The following is a 17580-nucleotide window of genomic DNA, read 5'->3' as shown; positions in this document are numbered from 1 at the left end:
ATGAGGAGCTTTAGCTGCTCAAGAGCGCATGGCAACCTGCAGGTTGCCGTGACAAATTAGTAAAATAGTTCCCCTTTCCTTAAATGGGATGTCTCCAAATTAGCTTGAATGACAAAAAATGGAGATGTATTATAACGTCCTTTTAAGAGCTATAATAATCTTATCATAACGTTTAGTAGGGTGCAATGCAATGACAAAACAACAAGATAAGGCATCTTCTTAAAATATTTCCTCAATATCTTAAGCACACTTTATGAAACACTGTTACTATTCAGAACAACTGTAACATCAGTTTATACTGAGCAACACTAGACTTCATCTGACCTACAAAAGATTGTCACTCACTCAAAACATTTAAATCATGTTGACATTCAAAATAAATATAAGCCAGTGAATCACTGCTACTAAAGTGAAATTTTTTTTATCATTGCATAACTGAAGAGATCTAAGAGATTGTGTCAATATGAATAATTCTCAGTAGTAAATGTCTTATGACGATCATCATCAAATATAGTGCTCATATTATGCCCATTTTCAGGTTCATAATTGTATTTAGAGGTTGTACCAGAATAGGTTTATGTGGTTTAATTTTCAGAAAACACCATATTTTTGTGGTACTGCACATTGCTGCAGCTCCTCTTTTCACCCTGTGTGTTGAGCTCTCTGTTTTAGCTACAGAGTGAGACATCTCACTTCTGTTCCTATCTTTGTTAGGAGTCGCACATGCGCAGTAAATACTGCTAGCTTGTCAGTTGCAGAGTATGAGCCATAGATATATACTGACATATATCTATGAGGATGAGGGAATGCCATGCTAGCAGCTAGGCGAGCATTATAACGTGTGTTACAAAGTGATGCACGTTAGTCACGGAAGTAAAGGCTGGACTACAATCGAGCTGTTTGGAGCAGTTTGTGAACAGTGTTTTCTCTGGAAGATGGTAAGTCCCTTTGGGGTGGACTTTGGGCTTTTTCACTTTGTAAACCTATAACGTGCACAACAAGATATATAACACAATAAAGGAAAGGGGAAAAGCCAAAAAGCATAATATGAGCACTTTATTAAAGAAGCAAGTTTCAACAAAGTCCATTCAGAGATTTTTCATTTAGGAAACTATTGTAGAAATAAATGAAAAACAAATATGTAAAATCTCTTAATCTCCAGCATTTTTATCTACCTCACATCTTTTGAACTTTGAGCAGCATTCATTGATTGCTTCCAGCACACAGACATACTGTATGGTCGTGAGGATGATTAGCATACACTTGCCATCTCCTGAAGAATATAAATCTTCAGTTGGATTGAAAAGTGGGAGAAACTCCATTAAAAAAAAACAGCAAATAAATTACAACATGGGCTAGATTATGCTGTTTAAATAGACTACGATTTTGGATGTGAAGACTTATACAAGGCGCAAATAGATTTACACATCTGAGAACAATACATTTCTTTAAAAAAACCCATTTTGAACACCCAGACTGAACTGGGCCATTTGAAAAAGAACTGTGATTCTGCATGAAAGCAGTGAAAAAACATTTGCTGTTGTGGGGAAATTAGCTATTTGTTGAGAATAATGACTATCGTTTGATAATTGTGCCAAAAACTAATTGGAAAGGAATAATTTAGTCAATTGACATTGAGATACAAATGTGGTCTATAATGCCACTACAAACACACAGAGCTCCCTTAATTTTGAATAGGAGAATTGCTGCATGCTGCACATTATTACAATCTTAAGTGTGTAAGTGTAAGTGTGAAATTGCCATCTCATGAACCCCCCCAGTGAACACTGAAAGCGAGGTGCGCTGGGAAGAAGAGGAGTTGTTTAGGACCATGAGGAGCGCAGTCAGTGTGGAGTGAGGAGAGCATGGGAGAAGAGTAGTGGAGCGTCGTCTTCTGGTGCTGCGCGCTGATCCCGGTGATGCTGCTGCTCAAGTGTTGCATGCTGAAGAGTCCCAATGCTCTGTGAGAGAGCCTACAAGGATGATAGGATGAAGGTTGGCAACGAGGGGAAATGAAGATGAAGATAAGAGTGGTAATTATGAAGGAGAGACATCACTGTAATGTTCATTTGTACGGAGCTATAGTGTTTTCTCAGAAGTGAGTTGCAGGCTGAGCTGTCAGCATAATATAGCTACCTAATTGCACTTTGTGGTTTTTATTTTTTTAGTATCTCACTGTAAATCCATGTCCATCAAATTAATCTATTTTATAGATTTATTTATCAATCTTTATAGATTTATTTATTCATTAATCTATTACATGAAAAGCGGGCGGTTGGGAGTAATTATGAAACATGTTTGACTTCAGCAGCTATTTTTTGCACCTCTCTTTAAAACATGTTGCCCTGTTGACAGAGACGTGGCACAGCTGACATTTCATCTGCAGCCTTGCATGAGGAAAGGAGCAGCTGCAATTTATTGTGTCGCCTCTGCTTTCAAAACTGAAATTTTCATAGCAGGGATTTCTTGACAAAAGAAAATGTAGCTCTCGTCCTGAAGCTGATTTTATAAACCAAGTGCTTTGACTTGATGTTGTTTTTCCAATGCTCTTTCTTTGAACTTAACGTCTTTCATGTGTCTCTCTCCAGTACCAAGGGGTTAGTGGCATCATCATCGTCACCATGGTTACCAGTTTTATGTTGGTGTACAACAGCAGCTCTGGCGACCGATCATCTTCCTCATCGGCATCGTCGGTAGCATCGCCCCACCGTTTAGATGCTCCTCTTCCATCCACAAAGAAGCCAGAGAGGCTGCAGAGACTCCCACCACCAACACTTGAGGGGTACACAGGTGTCATGGATCAGAAGGTAAATATGTACAATCTGTGCTATGTGATCTGTCTCCTAATGCAATTTCATACACAATGATGGTGTTGCAACTGGGCCTTCCTTTGAAACGTTAAATGATGTACGTTATTTCAGCGCACATTTCCAAACTATTCCATAATGTCTAATTCAAAAAGCTCCTAAAGAGGCCAGAAGGAAGACGAACATCTGTATGATAATTTGTTTCGTCAAAAAGGGGCCTATGCCATTATATTTGGACGCTAGTTTGTCTTTTTTGAAAAGTAAAAACTGAAATGTCTTCAACCTCCAAAGAAATAAAAGATGCAGGAAAGTGGTGCAGGTTGTCACAAGGAATAAAATATTGACCCACCACCACCACAACCAGAGACATACAGAAGGTAAAACCTTAGCTTGGTTGTGTTCCAGAAAAAAAAAACATTGGCCGTGTTTGGGGGTGAGGTATCTAGTTCTTTTCAGTGCGTTAGGTGACTGCATGGAGAGGCGAGTGGGATTTGGGGGAATAGCATACTGGCCAGTGAGAAGTGGCTTTTAAATGTTTTGGAGGGAGAGCCTGGAGGCCAGCAGTATAGATACAAGTGACAAGGACAGCAGCATAATGGGACTTTGCCGTATTAAACCGAGGATAGAAACTACAGAAAAAGGAGCAGTGAAGTCACTTTAAATATATTTATATTGTCTGGCATGTGCATCGGACAAATTTAGCTTGACAGACTGATTCAGTCACTCCATTACAAACAGTGGCTAACATGACAGTAGTGACCCTACTCTCATGAATTTTTATTCACCCAATGCATTTGGACATATGTGTGATGTATTTGTGTCGAGCTCCCAGCCCTTGAAAAGAACACTGATTGCTTTGGCACTTTTGCACATTTGTAATACAATCTGCACCTAATCTGTATTCTGCTGTCATCCAGGTGAAGCAGAGAGAAGAGCATATAAATGTAGAGTTCAGGTATGAACTGAAAAGGTTTTTCTAAGCTTTGGGTGCTGTCCTGGTTTTAGGGAGCACTAAAAAAATCCTCTTCTGTGTGTCTGATTTGTGTCCTATAAGTCCTCCTCACAGCTGATTGTGATATTCAGGTTTTTTCATTTTGGGTAATACAATGATTATTGGCAAATGTTTCACATTTCATTTTTTTACTGTGATAGCCCAATTGAAATTGTGCAGCAATTCCTGTTAATGAGGAAAAGCTTCCAAATGACATAGGAGTTTATTACAGGTTTATTTCCCCCTGTAAGGCTACAATAATATCAATTAATCTCTTAAACTTTAAAGTCAAAAGCTGCACTTACTGTGGTTGTACTATCTCTACACTGTCTCTGTACTTTCATGTTTCATAATTCATTTGCCAACCATGAAATATTTAGTGGCCAAAGCACTTAAAGCAGGATGGATTTCTACTAGAACGGCTACTCAGCACTGTAATCTTTTGGTCATATAAGCGCCACAGTCAGTGTTATTGTAATGCAAAGGCCTACCCAGCACAGTGTTAGACAGCTCATTCAGATAGATCATTCAGACGGCATTGTGTCTTCCCTCAGTGAGAAAAGATATGCAGCGAGTCACAGCAGAGTGGAAAGTGCATTGCATTGCTCAGGCAGCACTGGGCAGGAGAACATTTGGAGGGGAAAAAAAAAGTGATGTTTATAGTTCACCTTTCAGTGATTAATGATCAACGATGAGAGTGTGTGAGCGATGGTTTGATCTGGCTGAGGCTCCCTGGACTTCTTGACTTAGCCAGATTCTAAGTTCTCGGTTCCTCTGAGGTGTTGTAGCCCTCATCAGATCCCTTTAAAGTCAATGAAACATATTTTACAGAGGCTCTTCAGAGAAATGAGAGTTTGGAGTTTTTCGCGGTGTGTGTGGGCACTACATTATTCACAATCTTTCCTGACCATCCACCTCCTCCTGGCTGACAGCTGATTCATGATGGATCCACACTGCGACATTTCCATAGTGCTTAGTGTCACTCTGCCCCCACCTCCCATGGGGGCTTCCAGCTCTTTCTGCTGCTGCTGCTGCACTCTCCGACAGAGTCTGGGAATAACTAACCACAGCGGACCTGCTTTGGATCTGTGGAGTGGGTGGATCGGTCTGCGCTGTTCCCTCCAGGGTCATCTGAGGTCTGCTGTTGCTGGGAGGAATCTTTGCTTTATGACTAACACGCACACACACACACACACACACACAGGGTTACACACACATATTCACACAGAATGGTACATGCATGCAGACAACCCCGTGCAAATACCCAGACATGTTGTTAAAATTATATGCCCTCATCAGAGCCAGGGATGGTTGAAAATGTGAGGGGAGCTCTATGTAATGAGCCTGCTGGACGCTGTTAATGGCCTGTATTACCTGAAGTGCATATCTTGTTTGCATGGGCTGTGATTTCATCAAAGGTGGGTGATGGTCTGTGGCTGCTTTGCTCATTTATGTTTCACCCAAGAGTTCGCAAAACACCCAACACGCATTAATCACCCATCACCAACATTTGGCTTTTCCTTCAGTCCTTGTGGTGCTTAACGGTGATATGAAAAAGAGCAAAGCAGCAGTGTTGAAACCCACAAATCTACTATATATCGGACTTCAAACTTATAGTGCACAATTGTGTGGGATATTTTGACGTGCTAAAAGTCTCAGTGTTCATTATGTTTCTCGCTGTCTGCCTTCTGCAATGTCTGTAGGTTGTTGTGAGATGTCCTTCTCTAGTATGTTTTTCTTTTTTCTTTTGACAAGCTTTAGAGCTGCAGAGTTGAATAGACTCTTTCAAATACACACACACACACACACACACACACACACACACACACACACACACACACACACACACACACACACACACACACACACACACACACACACACACCTAAATAGACAGCCGCTCCATTCTTCTGCTTCGCTTCTCTCTCTCTTTGATGTTTTGCCGATTCCAGTTAAAGAGATGTTGGCCTTTGAAGAACTGTCAGGAGAATCAATCTACATTGGCCTTTATACGTTTTAATCACGAAGCCTGTGTGAGAGCCTGAACGTGGATTGTGTGCCTGTGCCCGTTTACGATGTACCTACTTATTATGGGCAATACCTCTCTGTGCTCTCACAGCCTTAGATTCAGTCAGTCTAGGAGAAATAGGTGTCATTAGAAAGTCAATTATGCAAAAAGAAAGTCTCCCTACGCTGACCCCTTTCTATGTAAAATGTGTTATACAATAGGTATGATAATGTACAGTTTAACGGATGAGGTTCGAGGATATGCAAATTTTAATTCCACTCAAGTAAGGGAGCACTCCTGGGAAAACAGAATATATTATAAGGTGCCATCCTCAGATTGATAGCCCAGTTTGTAGTCATGCTTAGATAATTGAAGGCCCCAACTACACCTGTTACATGTTAACTGTATCCGCTTAATGACATCCACTCCATGGGTCATTGCAGTTACACATGGTGTTACTGTAAAATGCTTACCATTTCCAAATGTGGCCTGGTTGATCTGATCATGTTCCGAAATGTGTTGGTGCATGCAATCACACCTGGCATCAACGTGTTTCTCCTTGCTGAGATACAGATTTCATTTTAATGCAAGGTGTATAGAGTACAACATATTCAAATACCTGTACTACTAGATGGACGAGGTGAATGGCAAGAGCTGACAGGAAGTCATGAATATCATCTTCTTTCCGGTCATGGAAAGAACATCATTTTGCATCTCCCCATCAATCCTACTAACAAGGCTGTGTAATCTGGGGTTGTAATCTGAGATGCAGCTCTCCCTTTCTCTCTGTCTGATGTTGACTGCATTGATTATCCCGCCTTTATTCCCCCAAATTGAAACAGAGCAAGTTTCGAATTGCGGTGTAAACTGTCAGGAGGATTTCGGTGTAATGAATTGGTCTCTGAAAAGAAGGCAGCTTTGATCATCAAAGCTTTGCCACACACAACAGGTGCCACTTAATTTACCTCTGCTCTCAGTTAGGCCATTAGCCTAATTCTGTACGCTTTAGAAAGGGTCCAGTTACAGTTATTATAATGAACAACATCTAAATAATTTGTGCAACTGTAAGCAAATACAGCCGCGTCTTCATGTCTGCACACCACTGCTCACAGAGGTTTGACATTAAAGGTTAGAGATATTCTATATTTTTCTTATTGTTCAGTGTTCCATATTGGATTGAATTTGTGTCTTTGGTTTTTAATTGTGTTCTTTTTTTTGTGAATATGTGGACATATTGCATCATCACTGCAGGTGAAGGGTCCCACAACAGTCATTTTTGCGTTTATAATTTTGAAGCAATGCATTGTGGGATTGTTAGCAGAAAGTAGTGTACATATTGTGCTTAAGTTTCCGAGAATCCTGACACTCAATAAATAGTGTACTATATTGTAAATTTCATGGGATTTGTTGACAATAAGACAAATATTGAATAACACCAGTCTTATCCATGGTTTACAATGACAATATGGTATTTTGCCCTTAACTAATGACTCCTCTTTGACCTCTTAATAGTTCATCCAAATCTTCTTTTTCTGTGTGTGCGTGTATTCTCTACCCTTCTTAAACTGAAAGGGGTGTTGACAGAGGCTGGTGGATTGGAGGCTCTGGTGTAACATTAGAGGCTGACGGATGGGGGTTGGTGTGGTTTTTTCCCCCGGGGGGGGTATCCTGATCTGAATGATCGATCTGTTTTCCGTGGGTGTTTTTTTTTTTTTTTTTTTTTTTTTTTTTTTTTTTTTTTTTTTTTTTTTTTTTTTTTTTTTTTTTTTTTTTTTTTTTTTTTTTTTTTTTTTTTTTTTTTTTTTTTTTTTTTTTTTTTTTTTTTTTTTTTTTTTTTTTTTTTTTTTTTTTTTTTTTTTTTCATAACTTTTTTTTTTTTTTTTTTTTTTTTTTTTTTTTTTTTTTTTTTTTTTTTTTTTTTTTTTTTTTTTTTTTTTTTTTTACACATTTTTTCTCTCTTTTTTTTTTTTTTTTTTTTTTTTTTTTTTTTTTTTTTTTTTTTTTTTTTTTTTTTTTTTTTTTTTTTTTTTTTTTTTTTTTCTCTTTTTTTTTTTTTTTTTTTTTTCTTTTTTTCTTTTTTTTTTTTTTTTTTTTTTTTTTTTTTTTTTTTTTTTTTTTTTTTTTTTATTTTTATATTTTTATTTTTTCAACCTCCCCTCCTCCCTTTCTCCTCCCCCTCCTCTCCCCCTTTCTCTCTCCCCCCCTGTTTTTTTTTTGAAAAAGCCCACCGCCACCACCACCATAGTACACAATACGTCTTCCTTCTGAAACTATTTTGTTTTTTAAAGAGCATGTCTTTATGAATAAGTACGGCTCTGGGCCTTACAATCAAATCTGGAATGATAAACTCCCTTACCAATTGTTATGTATCCTTCTAACATCTACAGTAGATTGCAAAGATGTGTACACTGCAGAATTGCTATGCCTTCATTACAGTAAGTTACAGAAGATGGGTTCATATTTGGTTAATTTATTGATATTATTTCCCCTTTATTATTCTATGATATAAATATAATATATTTGCTAATTGCCTTTTTTATTACAGTAATAGAACAGTTGAGATATATGGTATAAGAGCCTACATAAACAGTACTGGATGCAAACAGTACTGGATGCAAAGTAAATAGAGAATATTTACTTACAATTGTCAAAACCATCATTAAAGGTCCAGTGTGTAATGTGTTTAGTTGTTCATTATCAAAATCTGTGTTGCCCGTTCACAAACTTGTCCTTTTTCATGAATATTTACCACCACCATCAATTCCAAGTATTCGTCTTGGCTTGAAATTTTACATTTGCATTCGCATTAATTGGGGGTAGATGCTCCATATTCATGCGCCATCTTGAAATACGTTAGCTGGTAAGGGACATACAGGACATACTGCTCTGCCTTTCGCGTTTTCGCTGTCACATGATAAACTCACAGGTGCTGCTAATGCTGCTAATGGGTATCGTAGCTTCCCGGCCCCGCCAAGTTTGAAGAAGGAAACACGGAGACCGGCTTTTTGAAGCGTGAAGGCTACCGTAGCTGTAATACGTACTTTGAACTGCGTGGTGCGAGAGAGTTGATTGCGATTTATGATCTCAACGCTAGATGGGAGAAATTCCCAAACATTGGACCTTTAAACTAGATTACAAAAATACTGATTGCACACTAATGCCCTGCACTTACCCAAACCAAGTGCAGCAAACCTAACAATCTACTACTGCAGTACCCCACCGGTTAATGTTTACAAACTATTTAAATATATTTTCAATAAATTACCTCCAAGGCATCACATCAGAGTTCACTGAATGGCCTTGTAAAGTTAATACAGGAAAGTTTTAGCTTATCAGGTCATGTATTATTGATCAAGGTAGACAACCTTCTGTCCACATTATAAAGTGCAGACTGAGTGTGTGTGTGTGTGTGTGTGTGTGTGTGTGTGTGTGTGTGTGTGTGTGTGTGTGTGTGTGTGTGTGTGTGTGTGTGTGTGTGTGTGTGTGAGGGGGGGGGTCAGCAAGTGTTCAAGTCCTAGTTTGTTCACAAGGACCTCTGTGTTAAGTCAAGGTTGATTACGAGTAAAAAGCTACCTGTAATATGCAACGCATAACACTCATTCATTTATTCATTCAACAGTCCGTGGGTTGCATATTCATCTGCCTGCTGTCTGAAATATTCTCCATCTGATTCTGAAAGCCCCTCTCAATGAGACACGGTATATAAGTGGCTATTTCCTAGTATCATCAAGCTGTCAGAATGTCAGGGAGCTGGCACTGGAGCTTCAGCATCACTGTCAAGGACACTTTTAGTATTTCACCAACGCGTTTCTGTAAACAACGACACTGTCCATGCAACCTTCAACTGCCTTTTACAAGTTTAACATATTCCCTGACTTTAAAAAAAATTATTAAAAGTTGTTTGGAGGTAATTGTTTGGACTGTGCTCAAGGGAAAATGCACTCTATCTGTTGTATGTAGAAGAGGAAACTGGGACTGGGACCCCCACTCCCCAGCTAAGGCAGAGAGGGTGTTTGTGGTGTGAAACGTACAATTTGCTCTAGCCAACCTATTATTGAGGGAGGGGGTCTGCATGCAGAGAGTGCAAACCCACTCCAACAAGACATGTTTGTTTTGTGCAATGTGTTTGGAATTGAAAATACCTGTTCTTCAATTCAGAGACTATGACTTTGTGTGTGTGTGTGTGTGTGTGTGTGTGTGTGTGTGTGTGTGTGTGTGTGTGTGTGTGTGTGTGTGTGTGTGTGTGTTTTGTGTGTAGATGGGATTACAACTGGTTTTGGGTCTTGACACTTTTCAGACAGTTGCAGACTCTTGCCAAAGAAACGTGATTGTATTGTGAGTCAGAATTACATATCTGGGTTGACATCGAACTCCCCACAGAGATTTAAGGACATCCACAGACAGACACCACCTATACACACATAGATGCGTCACACATATACACACACCCTAGGCAATCATTCAGTGTGTGGGGTCACTGATAGCGGGAGCATATTATAAATATAGCAGTGGGAGCAGCACAGCCTGGGGCACTGGTAATATCACCTGTATGCACACACACACACACACACACACACACACTCACTTGCACACCTCAGAACCTGATGGAGTGTGAAGCTCAGAGCACAGTTCAGAATGCCAATGTAGCTCTCTATTAAGGTTGAGAATAATTCAAGAGTCTGTGGGTCTTTGCCGTCGGATCACTCAATCCAAACTCGCCTTTTTCAACTTTAAAAAACCTAGTTGGACACAAGATACAAATATGTCCTGGTCAATATAATGCAAACCAACACAACAACCCTGCAATACATACTAACTTGACAAAGCTTGTGTGTTCAGGCATTCATTGTTTTATCGAGGAGGACATTGCTCTGAAGTTGTGTTCGAATGAGTAAATATACCACCCTATGTGTATCCATGGTGTTCCTACAAATTCAAAGTACTGCACAGAACAGCCTCTGCTCTACTGTCAGCCTGCAGTGCATTTGAATAATAGGATACCTGACAGAACAGCCCATTACCAGTCTAGCTGCTCGACTCTGTGTGCCAGTTACACTTTACTCAGGTCCTTTGTGGCTGCTGCAGATGACAGCATGATCATGCAGGATATGATCTTTAAGTTGGGACTGTTTTCAGTGTGATTGTGTGTGTGTGTGTGTGTGTGTGTGTGTGTGTGTGTGTGTGTGTGTGTGTGTGTGTGTGTGTGTGTGTGTGTGTGTTTTTTTTTTTTTTTTTTTTTTTTTTTTTTTTTTTTTTTTTGAGATGAAAACTACATTACGTAACATGTGAATGTAAATGTTTTGGTTACATTAGATGCTTTACATCCAGCTTGCTTGTCCACATGTGCTGTTGCTGTTGTATAGAGTGTGCTAAACCAGGGCTTTGCAATTATTAAAATTTTTAATCGCGATTTTGATTTCGGCAACAAACGATCACAAAAACAATGTAATTGAGAAAAACTATTATTTTGCACATTACAAGTAAAATCTTGTTTTGTCCTGTGTTCTGAATGAAAATAAAAGTTCTAATGGTGAAAGTATTAAGGGAAATTTCACAGTTCAAAGTGTTCACTGTTGATTTTGTTTAACTGTTTCTCTGTTTTTTTAATTCAATAATGGCAACATCTTTCCAAAAGTCAAATATTAATCGTGTTAAATAATCGTGATTTCAATATTGACCATAATAATCGTGATTATGATTTTTCCCATAATCAAGCAGCACTATGCTGAACTCTTTCTGGGTCATAGTTGTTTTTCTTCCTCTCTGCAAGTAGACTTGATCTTGATGGAAACAGGGTGCAGATGTATCTCCTCTGTCTGTGCTGCTTTATCTTTTTGCTTCCAGCAATGCTAGCGGGGGGCTCTACGCATGGCAATATCAGTCTTTCAGACTTTGGTGATCCCCTGACTTTTCCTTTAGCACCACTATGAGGTTGACATTTCAGTGAAAGGTCTCAGCTTGTCTCAGTTTTGTGTGGATTTCCATGACATTTTGTACAGAAATTCGTGTTCCCCTCGGGATGAATTATAACTCCCCCAACTTTTCTTTTAGTGCAATTAGCAAGTCTTATCAAATCAATTATATTCCCATGAGCCTTAGCTTTAGTTAGTACTATCTGTTAGCATGCTAATAAGCTTATTTTAATAGCTTAGTATTCTATGCAAAAAGGTATGTATAAAGGCTTTATGCCGCCCTAAACGTTATTGTAGGCCCAGTTTAATATGCAACTTCATTTTATACAATATATGTAGCAGGGGGTCCCTGCTCTGTCTCTCTTTCAGTTAAGGGTTCCTTGGCTTAAAAAACGTTGAAGACCCCTGCAGTAGAGAAATATAACTGCTTAATATGACTACTCTGGATAGAAAATAATCTTCAATATTCTCTGAATGAAACTATAATTATTTCTAACCTTTAACCTTTGGACTCCGCAGCCTCTGAAGATGCACTGCCGGTCTTGTGCCCTGGTGACCAGCTCTGGCCAGCTAACTGGGAGCAAGAGAGGTGAAGAAATCGACCGCTCCGAGTGCGTAATCCGAATGAATGATGCTCCGAGCATAAACTATCAGCAGGACGTTGGCCGACGCACAAACCTGCGTGTTGTAGCTCACTCCAGCCTGCAGAGGGTGCTGCGGAGCCGGCAGGAGCTGCTCAACGGGAGCCAAGACACAGTGTTCATCTTCTGGGGACCCAGCAGCTGCATGAGACGGGATGGAAGAGGCCACGTTTACAACAACCTCAGGCTGTTGAACCAGCTTTTGCCCAAACTTAAAGTCTACGTCATTTCTCGAATCAAAATGCTGAAGTTTGATGAACTATTTAAAAAGGAAACAGGGATTGATAGGTAAATGTCCTGTCTCTGTGAGGTTTGTTTTCGAGACCTTGTGTGTGTGTGTGTGTGTGTGTGTGTGTGTGTGTGTGTGTGTGTGTGTGTGTGTGTGTGTGTGTGTGTGTGTGTGTGTGTGTGTGTGTGTGTGAAAAGAATTATCACAACAGAGATTTAAGGGATTTGATTCATGCCAAAGTCACAGTTGACCCCAAAATGCCAGGAGAGTATTGCAAAGTATGTTTTTATGTAGTGGTGTAGCATGTAGAAAGACCTTTACAGAAGTGGCTCAACAACAGGAATGACACTTTTCTTTTAGATTCCTCCCCTGTCATTACAAACAGAAAACAATATGGTGAGTAAGCAGAAATCAGTATCTTGGAGTGAGAACTGACATGTTGTGACAAATTAAAACCATCAAATAAGAACACAGATAAATAACACATGACAAACACAAATGTTGTGTCATATCTGAACTTGATGTTAACAAGAAGTGGCTGGACGTTGCATCCTAGCATACTCTGCCTGCCCTCATCCTGCCGCTCTGCTCGGCAGCATCAGGATCTGTGCCACAGCTACCAAACTGCTCTTGCTTCAGCAGGAAAATTAGTACTACTCCTTGCTATTTTTTCCTGACAGAATTTTTACTTTGTTACACCCTCACAAAGTTTTTGTTTTATTATTAGAGTAAGGAACTGTTTTCCAAATCAGGATTTGTGTGGTCTTGATGCAGAAACTTAAACATGTATGTATGTATGTAAATGTAAAACAACACCCTGCAAAGACTGTTCTCCTGCATCTTAACTAGTACTATGTGTATGTACATTTATAAAAGTAGGTTGTGCTTAGTTTGGATCAAACAGAACAAATGTCAGCAACATAGATTGGTGTTGGCATACCAATCAAGGTTTTGATATCACTATATCAAAACCTTGATTCACCCTAAATCTGCACAAGTCTTTGTTTTAATGCTGAATATAAAACAGATGCAAGTTTCACATGATAGTCACATGTCTCTTTTCATATTATGTGGCGCAGGTATCTGTACTGTAGCAGAATGGCTGACTGAATATGAGCAGAGCTAATAGATAAAGACATTTTGAATTAATTTGCATGTGAACAGTAAGTCAACGGGAAGATAAGAGGACATTGCATTTGAATGGAAAATCCAATCACTTCTGCCTTCATGCAAGCATAGTCAGTGTCAGAGCAAATGTCTTGCTCATTGATAGTTCCTTTATTGTTGTGTACGAGGCATAAAAACAAGAAAGTCTTTCTTCTGTCTTTTTGCTTCGTCTGTGTTTATCTCTGGAAAGATGACTGAACAGATAAAATCTAGAATTATTCACATCTTTAATCCTGTCTCATTTGATCAGTTAGTCTTTTGGAAGGAGCCAGTACTCTACTCTATTTACACTATATGAGTGTGGATTTACTAAAAATGTTGATTTTCTCTACCGTCTTCCAGGAAGAGTTCCAACTCCTGGCTGAGTACTGGCTGGTTCACCATGGCCATAGCTGTGGAGCTGTGTGACAGGATCAACGTGTATGGCATGGTGCCACCTGATTTCTGCAGGTAGACTATTTTTTAATCCAGAAATGTAGTTGTCTAGCAATTTTAAATCAACTTTGCATACTAGTGGGAAGCTATAAATATCAACACGGTGGAGTATGCTTTGCAGGCCAGTCTGTCATTTTATAGCAAAGGGATGAGATTAAATCTGTTCATTTACTGAGACAAATGTATGTACACAACTTTCTACTTTAACATCAACAATGTTGACTTTAAAACACAGTAGACGCAGAGCAAAATTTGTATTCATTTGGAGCCTTGCCACCTGGTCAGTGTAGTCAAATATTTGCTTTCCTTTTATCTCTGTGTTTGGTCTCCACCAACAAGGGAAATGTCTGTCTCTTTAGGTGCTCCACTATGTTCACCAGCTAATCTCTAACAGTGTCTGCCTGCCATTTGGTGCTGGGCAGGTATAATGTACAGTGTGTTTATCAGAGCTTTTTTTTGCTGAAAACTGCTGCTAACTATGTCTGAAAACAATGCTGATGAGAGCTGTGAGACACTGAAGTTGAGGCCAAAAAACAAACAAAACAAAGAGCTGAAAGACAATACAAACTAATCTAACTGCGTGTCAATCACTGCTCATGCACACGCGTTCCATCTCTCTTGTGGGGGGAGGGGCTTAGGAGACCGTTTTGGGCTTTAGCAGAAAGGGGGCGAGGGACTGAGAAGTTGTCGATGATCAAATTTTTTGGCTAAGTCCTGGATCTTCACAATCCTACCTACAGCACCTTTAACATCCAAATATATGAACAGATTACTGTACTTAAATCAATGTTGTGTTGTCTTATTGGTGCCTTCAAGTATATAGTGTTTAGCGTTTTCCACAGAAGAGTCCATTGCAATGTCCCACGATGAGACTAAACGTTCAGAGTTCACAAGTTGAGATATAAGGTAATGTTTTTAAAGATGTTGGAGCCTATGAAGCTTCTTTTTATTATTATTTTATTATCAATTATGTTTAACATTAAAACACAGAAAACACAAAACCATTAACCACCTTTGAAAAAGAAACAAGGCAATGTCCACTTTTTTGTCAGTAGCCTAGCAACAGTATTCAAATGTCCACCTCAACGCCAAGAATACTGTGTTTTGACTTATCAGGTCAAAATCCATGTCATTTGAAGGCATCATGATATAATATATAACTCAATTTCATGTACTATTGTTTTAACAAATGGCAAAAAGGCAAGCCTTTTCGCACATTTAATTTAAAGTACCATTACTAATTTAGGCAAGCACATATACCAGGAAAACTCTAACAAAGAAGTAACCGAATAATAGTAGGCTAAATAATTATTACCAAATAATACTAACAAATATTTGATTTTTTTTTTTTTTTATTTATTTGAAAGGCTCCAAAGTTTTAACATTATATGCAGAAACTTTGGACTACATCCTGTTTCATCTGTTCAATTATAGATCCAAGAAACCATCAAAATTCCTTATCCTCAGGACTTTGTCACTTCCTGTTTGAGCAAGTGGGGCAAATAGTGCATTAGGCGGATGGGACGCTCTCTTCTGTTGCAGCTCCACTCTGGGATTTACTGTGTGCTGACAACATGGGTGTGTTTCTACATAAAAATATTGTCTAGTAGCCTACATCTTTAATGATGTCTTTAAATTGTAATGAACATCTAACATTTACTCCGTGCAGGGACAACTTCAAGAGTCTTTTATTGCCTACGAGGCTTGTTAATGACTGGTGATTTCAGCACCAGTGGAAATTTTAAATTTTTACAAACAAAATAACACCTTTTATTGAATAGGTTGCAAAGTACAGTTGTTTAATATGGCTCCAGGTTTACTAGAAATAGCAGAATAATTTAGCTAATATTGCTCTCACATGAATATACGAGACACATTCATAGAGAAATGCAGGCTATAGATTGGAGTGACTGTAGCTGAGTCTTTTACTGAGTGCGGCGTGACCGTGAATATCAAAGGAATAACATGGTGAATAATGAGCACAGCCCAGATTGTTCTGATCTTTCTGTTTTTCTTTGTTCCTCTTTTCATTTCTCCCCCACTGTGACTCTCATCCTCTCTCCCCTCGCCCACCCTCATGTCATAATTATCACCATTTTCCACAACTCCCTCACACTTTGATTGTCACGCCTTTTCACGCTTCACACCTCTCTCTTCTGCTCTGCTCTGCTTTCCCGTGTAGATCCTCCTCTCATCCCTCTCTGCCTTATCATTACTATGAGCCCTCGGGGCCCGACGAGTGCTCCATGTATCTCTCCCACGAGAGGAGCCGACGAGGAAGCCACCACCGCTTCATCACGGAGAAGGCAGTGTTTGCAAACTGGGCTCGAACCCTCAACATCCACTTTCACCAGCCAGACTGGAAGCCGGCTGCTCTCACCACCAGCATGAACAGCTCATACACTCCAGTTCCAGCTGGATCCTGAGGTTCTCTCAAGAGATGGCCCCCAGAAGTGTGGAATATGTGTGGAGGGTTTCCAGCATGCTCCCTCTCTCTGGACACTATGAATGCATGAGACAGCAGTAGGACAGAACAGAACAGAATTGTTGTGGCTGTTAGCCCACTGCCTGAGCATCTTGGCAGAATGAGATCATTGCGTAGTAACAGAAAGAAGCCCCAACAATGTTTTGGAAGTGTAACTATAAAAGGATGAATTTCATACTGGAATCAAAGCCACAAAGTGTTTTTGTTTTTTTAAACTCTGTGTAGAGCTGCTTTAACAACACTCGAGCTGTCAGAGAGGAGACAAACAATGAGGCAGTACACCACTGCAATAACCGCTGTATGACTGTGAAATGATTAATTTCCATAAACTGAATACAGATTCTTTGAGGACACTGAGGTCATGTCCTCATTATTCTGGGAAATTGGCAGTTTTAATGACCTGAGGAGGAGTTTATAACTTTAAAATCAGACACACATTAAACATAGTGGGTTTTTTTTCATTGTTTTTTTTGATTGTGATATTGTTAGAGTCACTTTGTTTAAATGTTTCAACAATTGTATCCCTTTTCAACAATACAATATTCACAATGCAAACAGCAATGACAACACTGAAAAAGAAAAGTGTGTCAGTTAAAATATTTAGGTTTATAGTTGTAACATACAACCTATTTATACTGCTACTGTATATGTCAATGGCAGAACACAGCCATCACGTTGCAGTAGGCCACTTGTACAACAAACATATAGGAGTATAGTGCAATAAATTCAAGGGTTAGGGTAAAACAATAACTTAACAAGACAAACAAGCAAAAACGGAGAGGTAGAAGTATTGCTTATGTTGTTGGCACCTAATAGAGGTTCACTTGTGATGTTAGTTCCTTAGATCCGACTTGATACATTTAAAGACACGTCATGACCGCCTTGATCTATCGTATTGCAGGCTG

At 39.2% G+C, this 17580-nt stretch overlaps 1 protein-coding gene across 1 annotated transcript; it reads left to right on the top strand.

Moving 5' to 3' along the window:
- The first annotated feature begins 1781 nt into the window (after nt 1–1781).
- On the top strand, nt 1782–17032 carry st6galnac5b (ST6 (alpha-N-acetyl-neuraminyl-2,3-beta-galactosyl-1,3)-N-acetylgalactosaminide alpha-2,6-sialyltransferase 5b). Its single transcript, XM_039810878.1, has 5 exons — nt 1782–2033; nt 2589–2807; nt 12238–12647; nt 14098–14205; nt 16373–17032. The coding sequence occupies exons 1-5, from the start codon at nt 2013–2015 to the stop codon at nt 16614–16616; spliced, it is 1002 nt and encodes a 333-aa protein (XP_039666812.1). The 5' UTR covers nt 1782–2012; the 3' UTR covers nt 16617–17032.
- Nucleotides 17033–17580: the final 548 nt, after the last annotated feature.

Source organism: Perca fluviatilis, chromosome 9 (assembly GCF_010015445.1).
Source record: "Perca fluviatilis chromosome 9, GENO_Pfluv_1.0, whole genome shotgun sequence".
In the NCBI taxonomy this organism is placed as follows: domain Eukaryota; kingdom Metazoa; phylum Chordata; class Actinopteri; order Perciformes; family Percidae; genus Perca; species Perca fluviatilis.
Note: the sequence above shows the minus strand (reverse complement) of the source record. Positions and strands in the feature narration are given on the sequence as shown.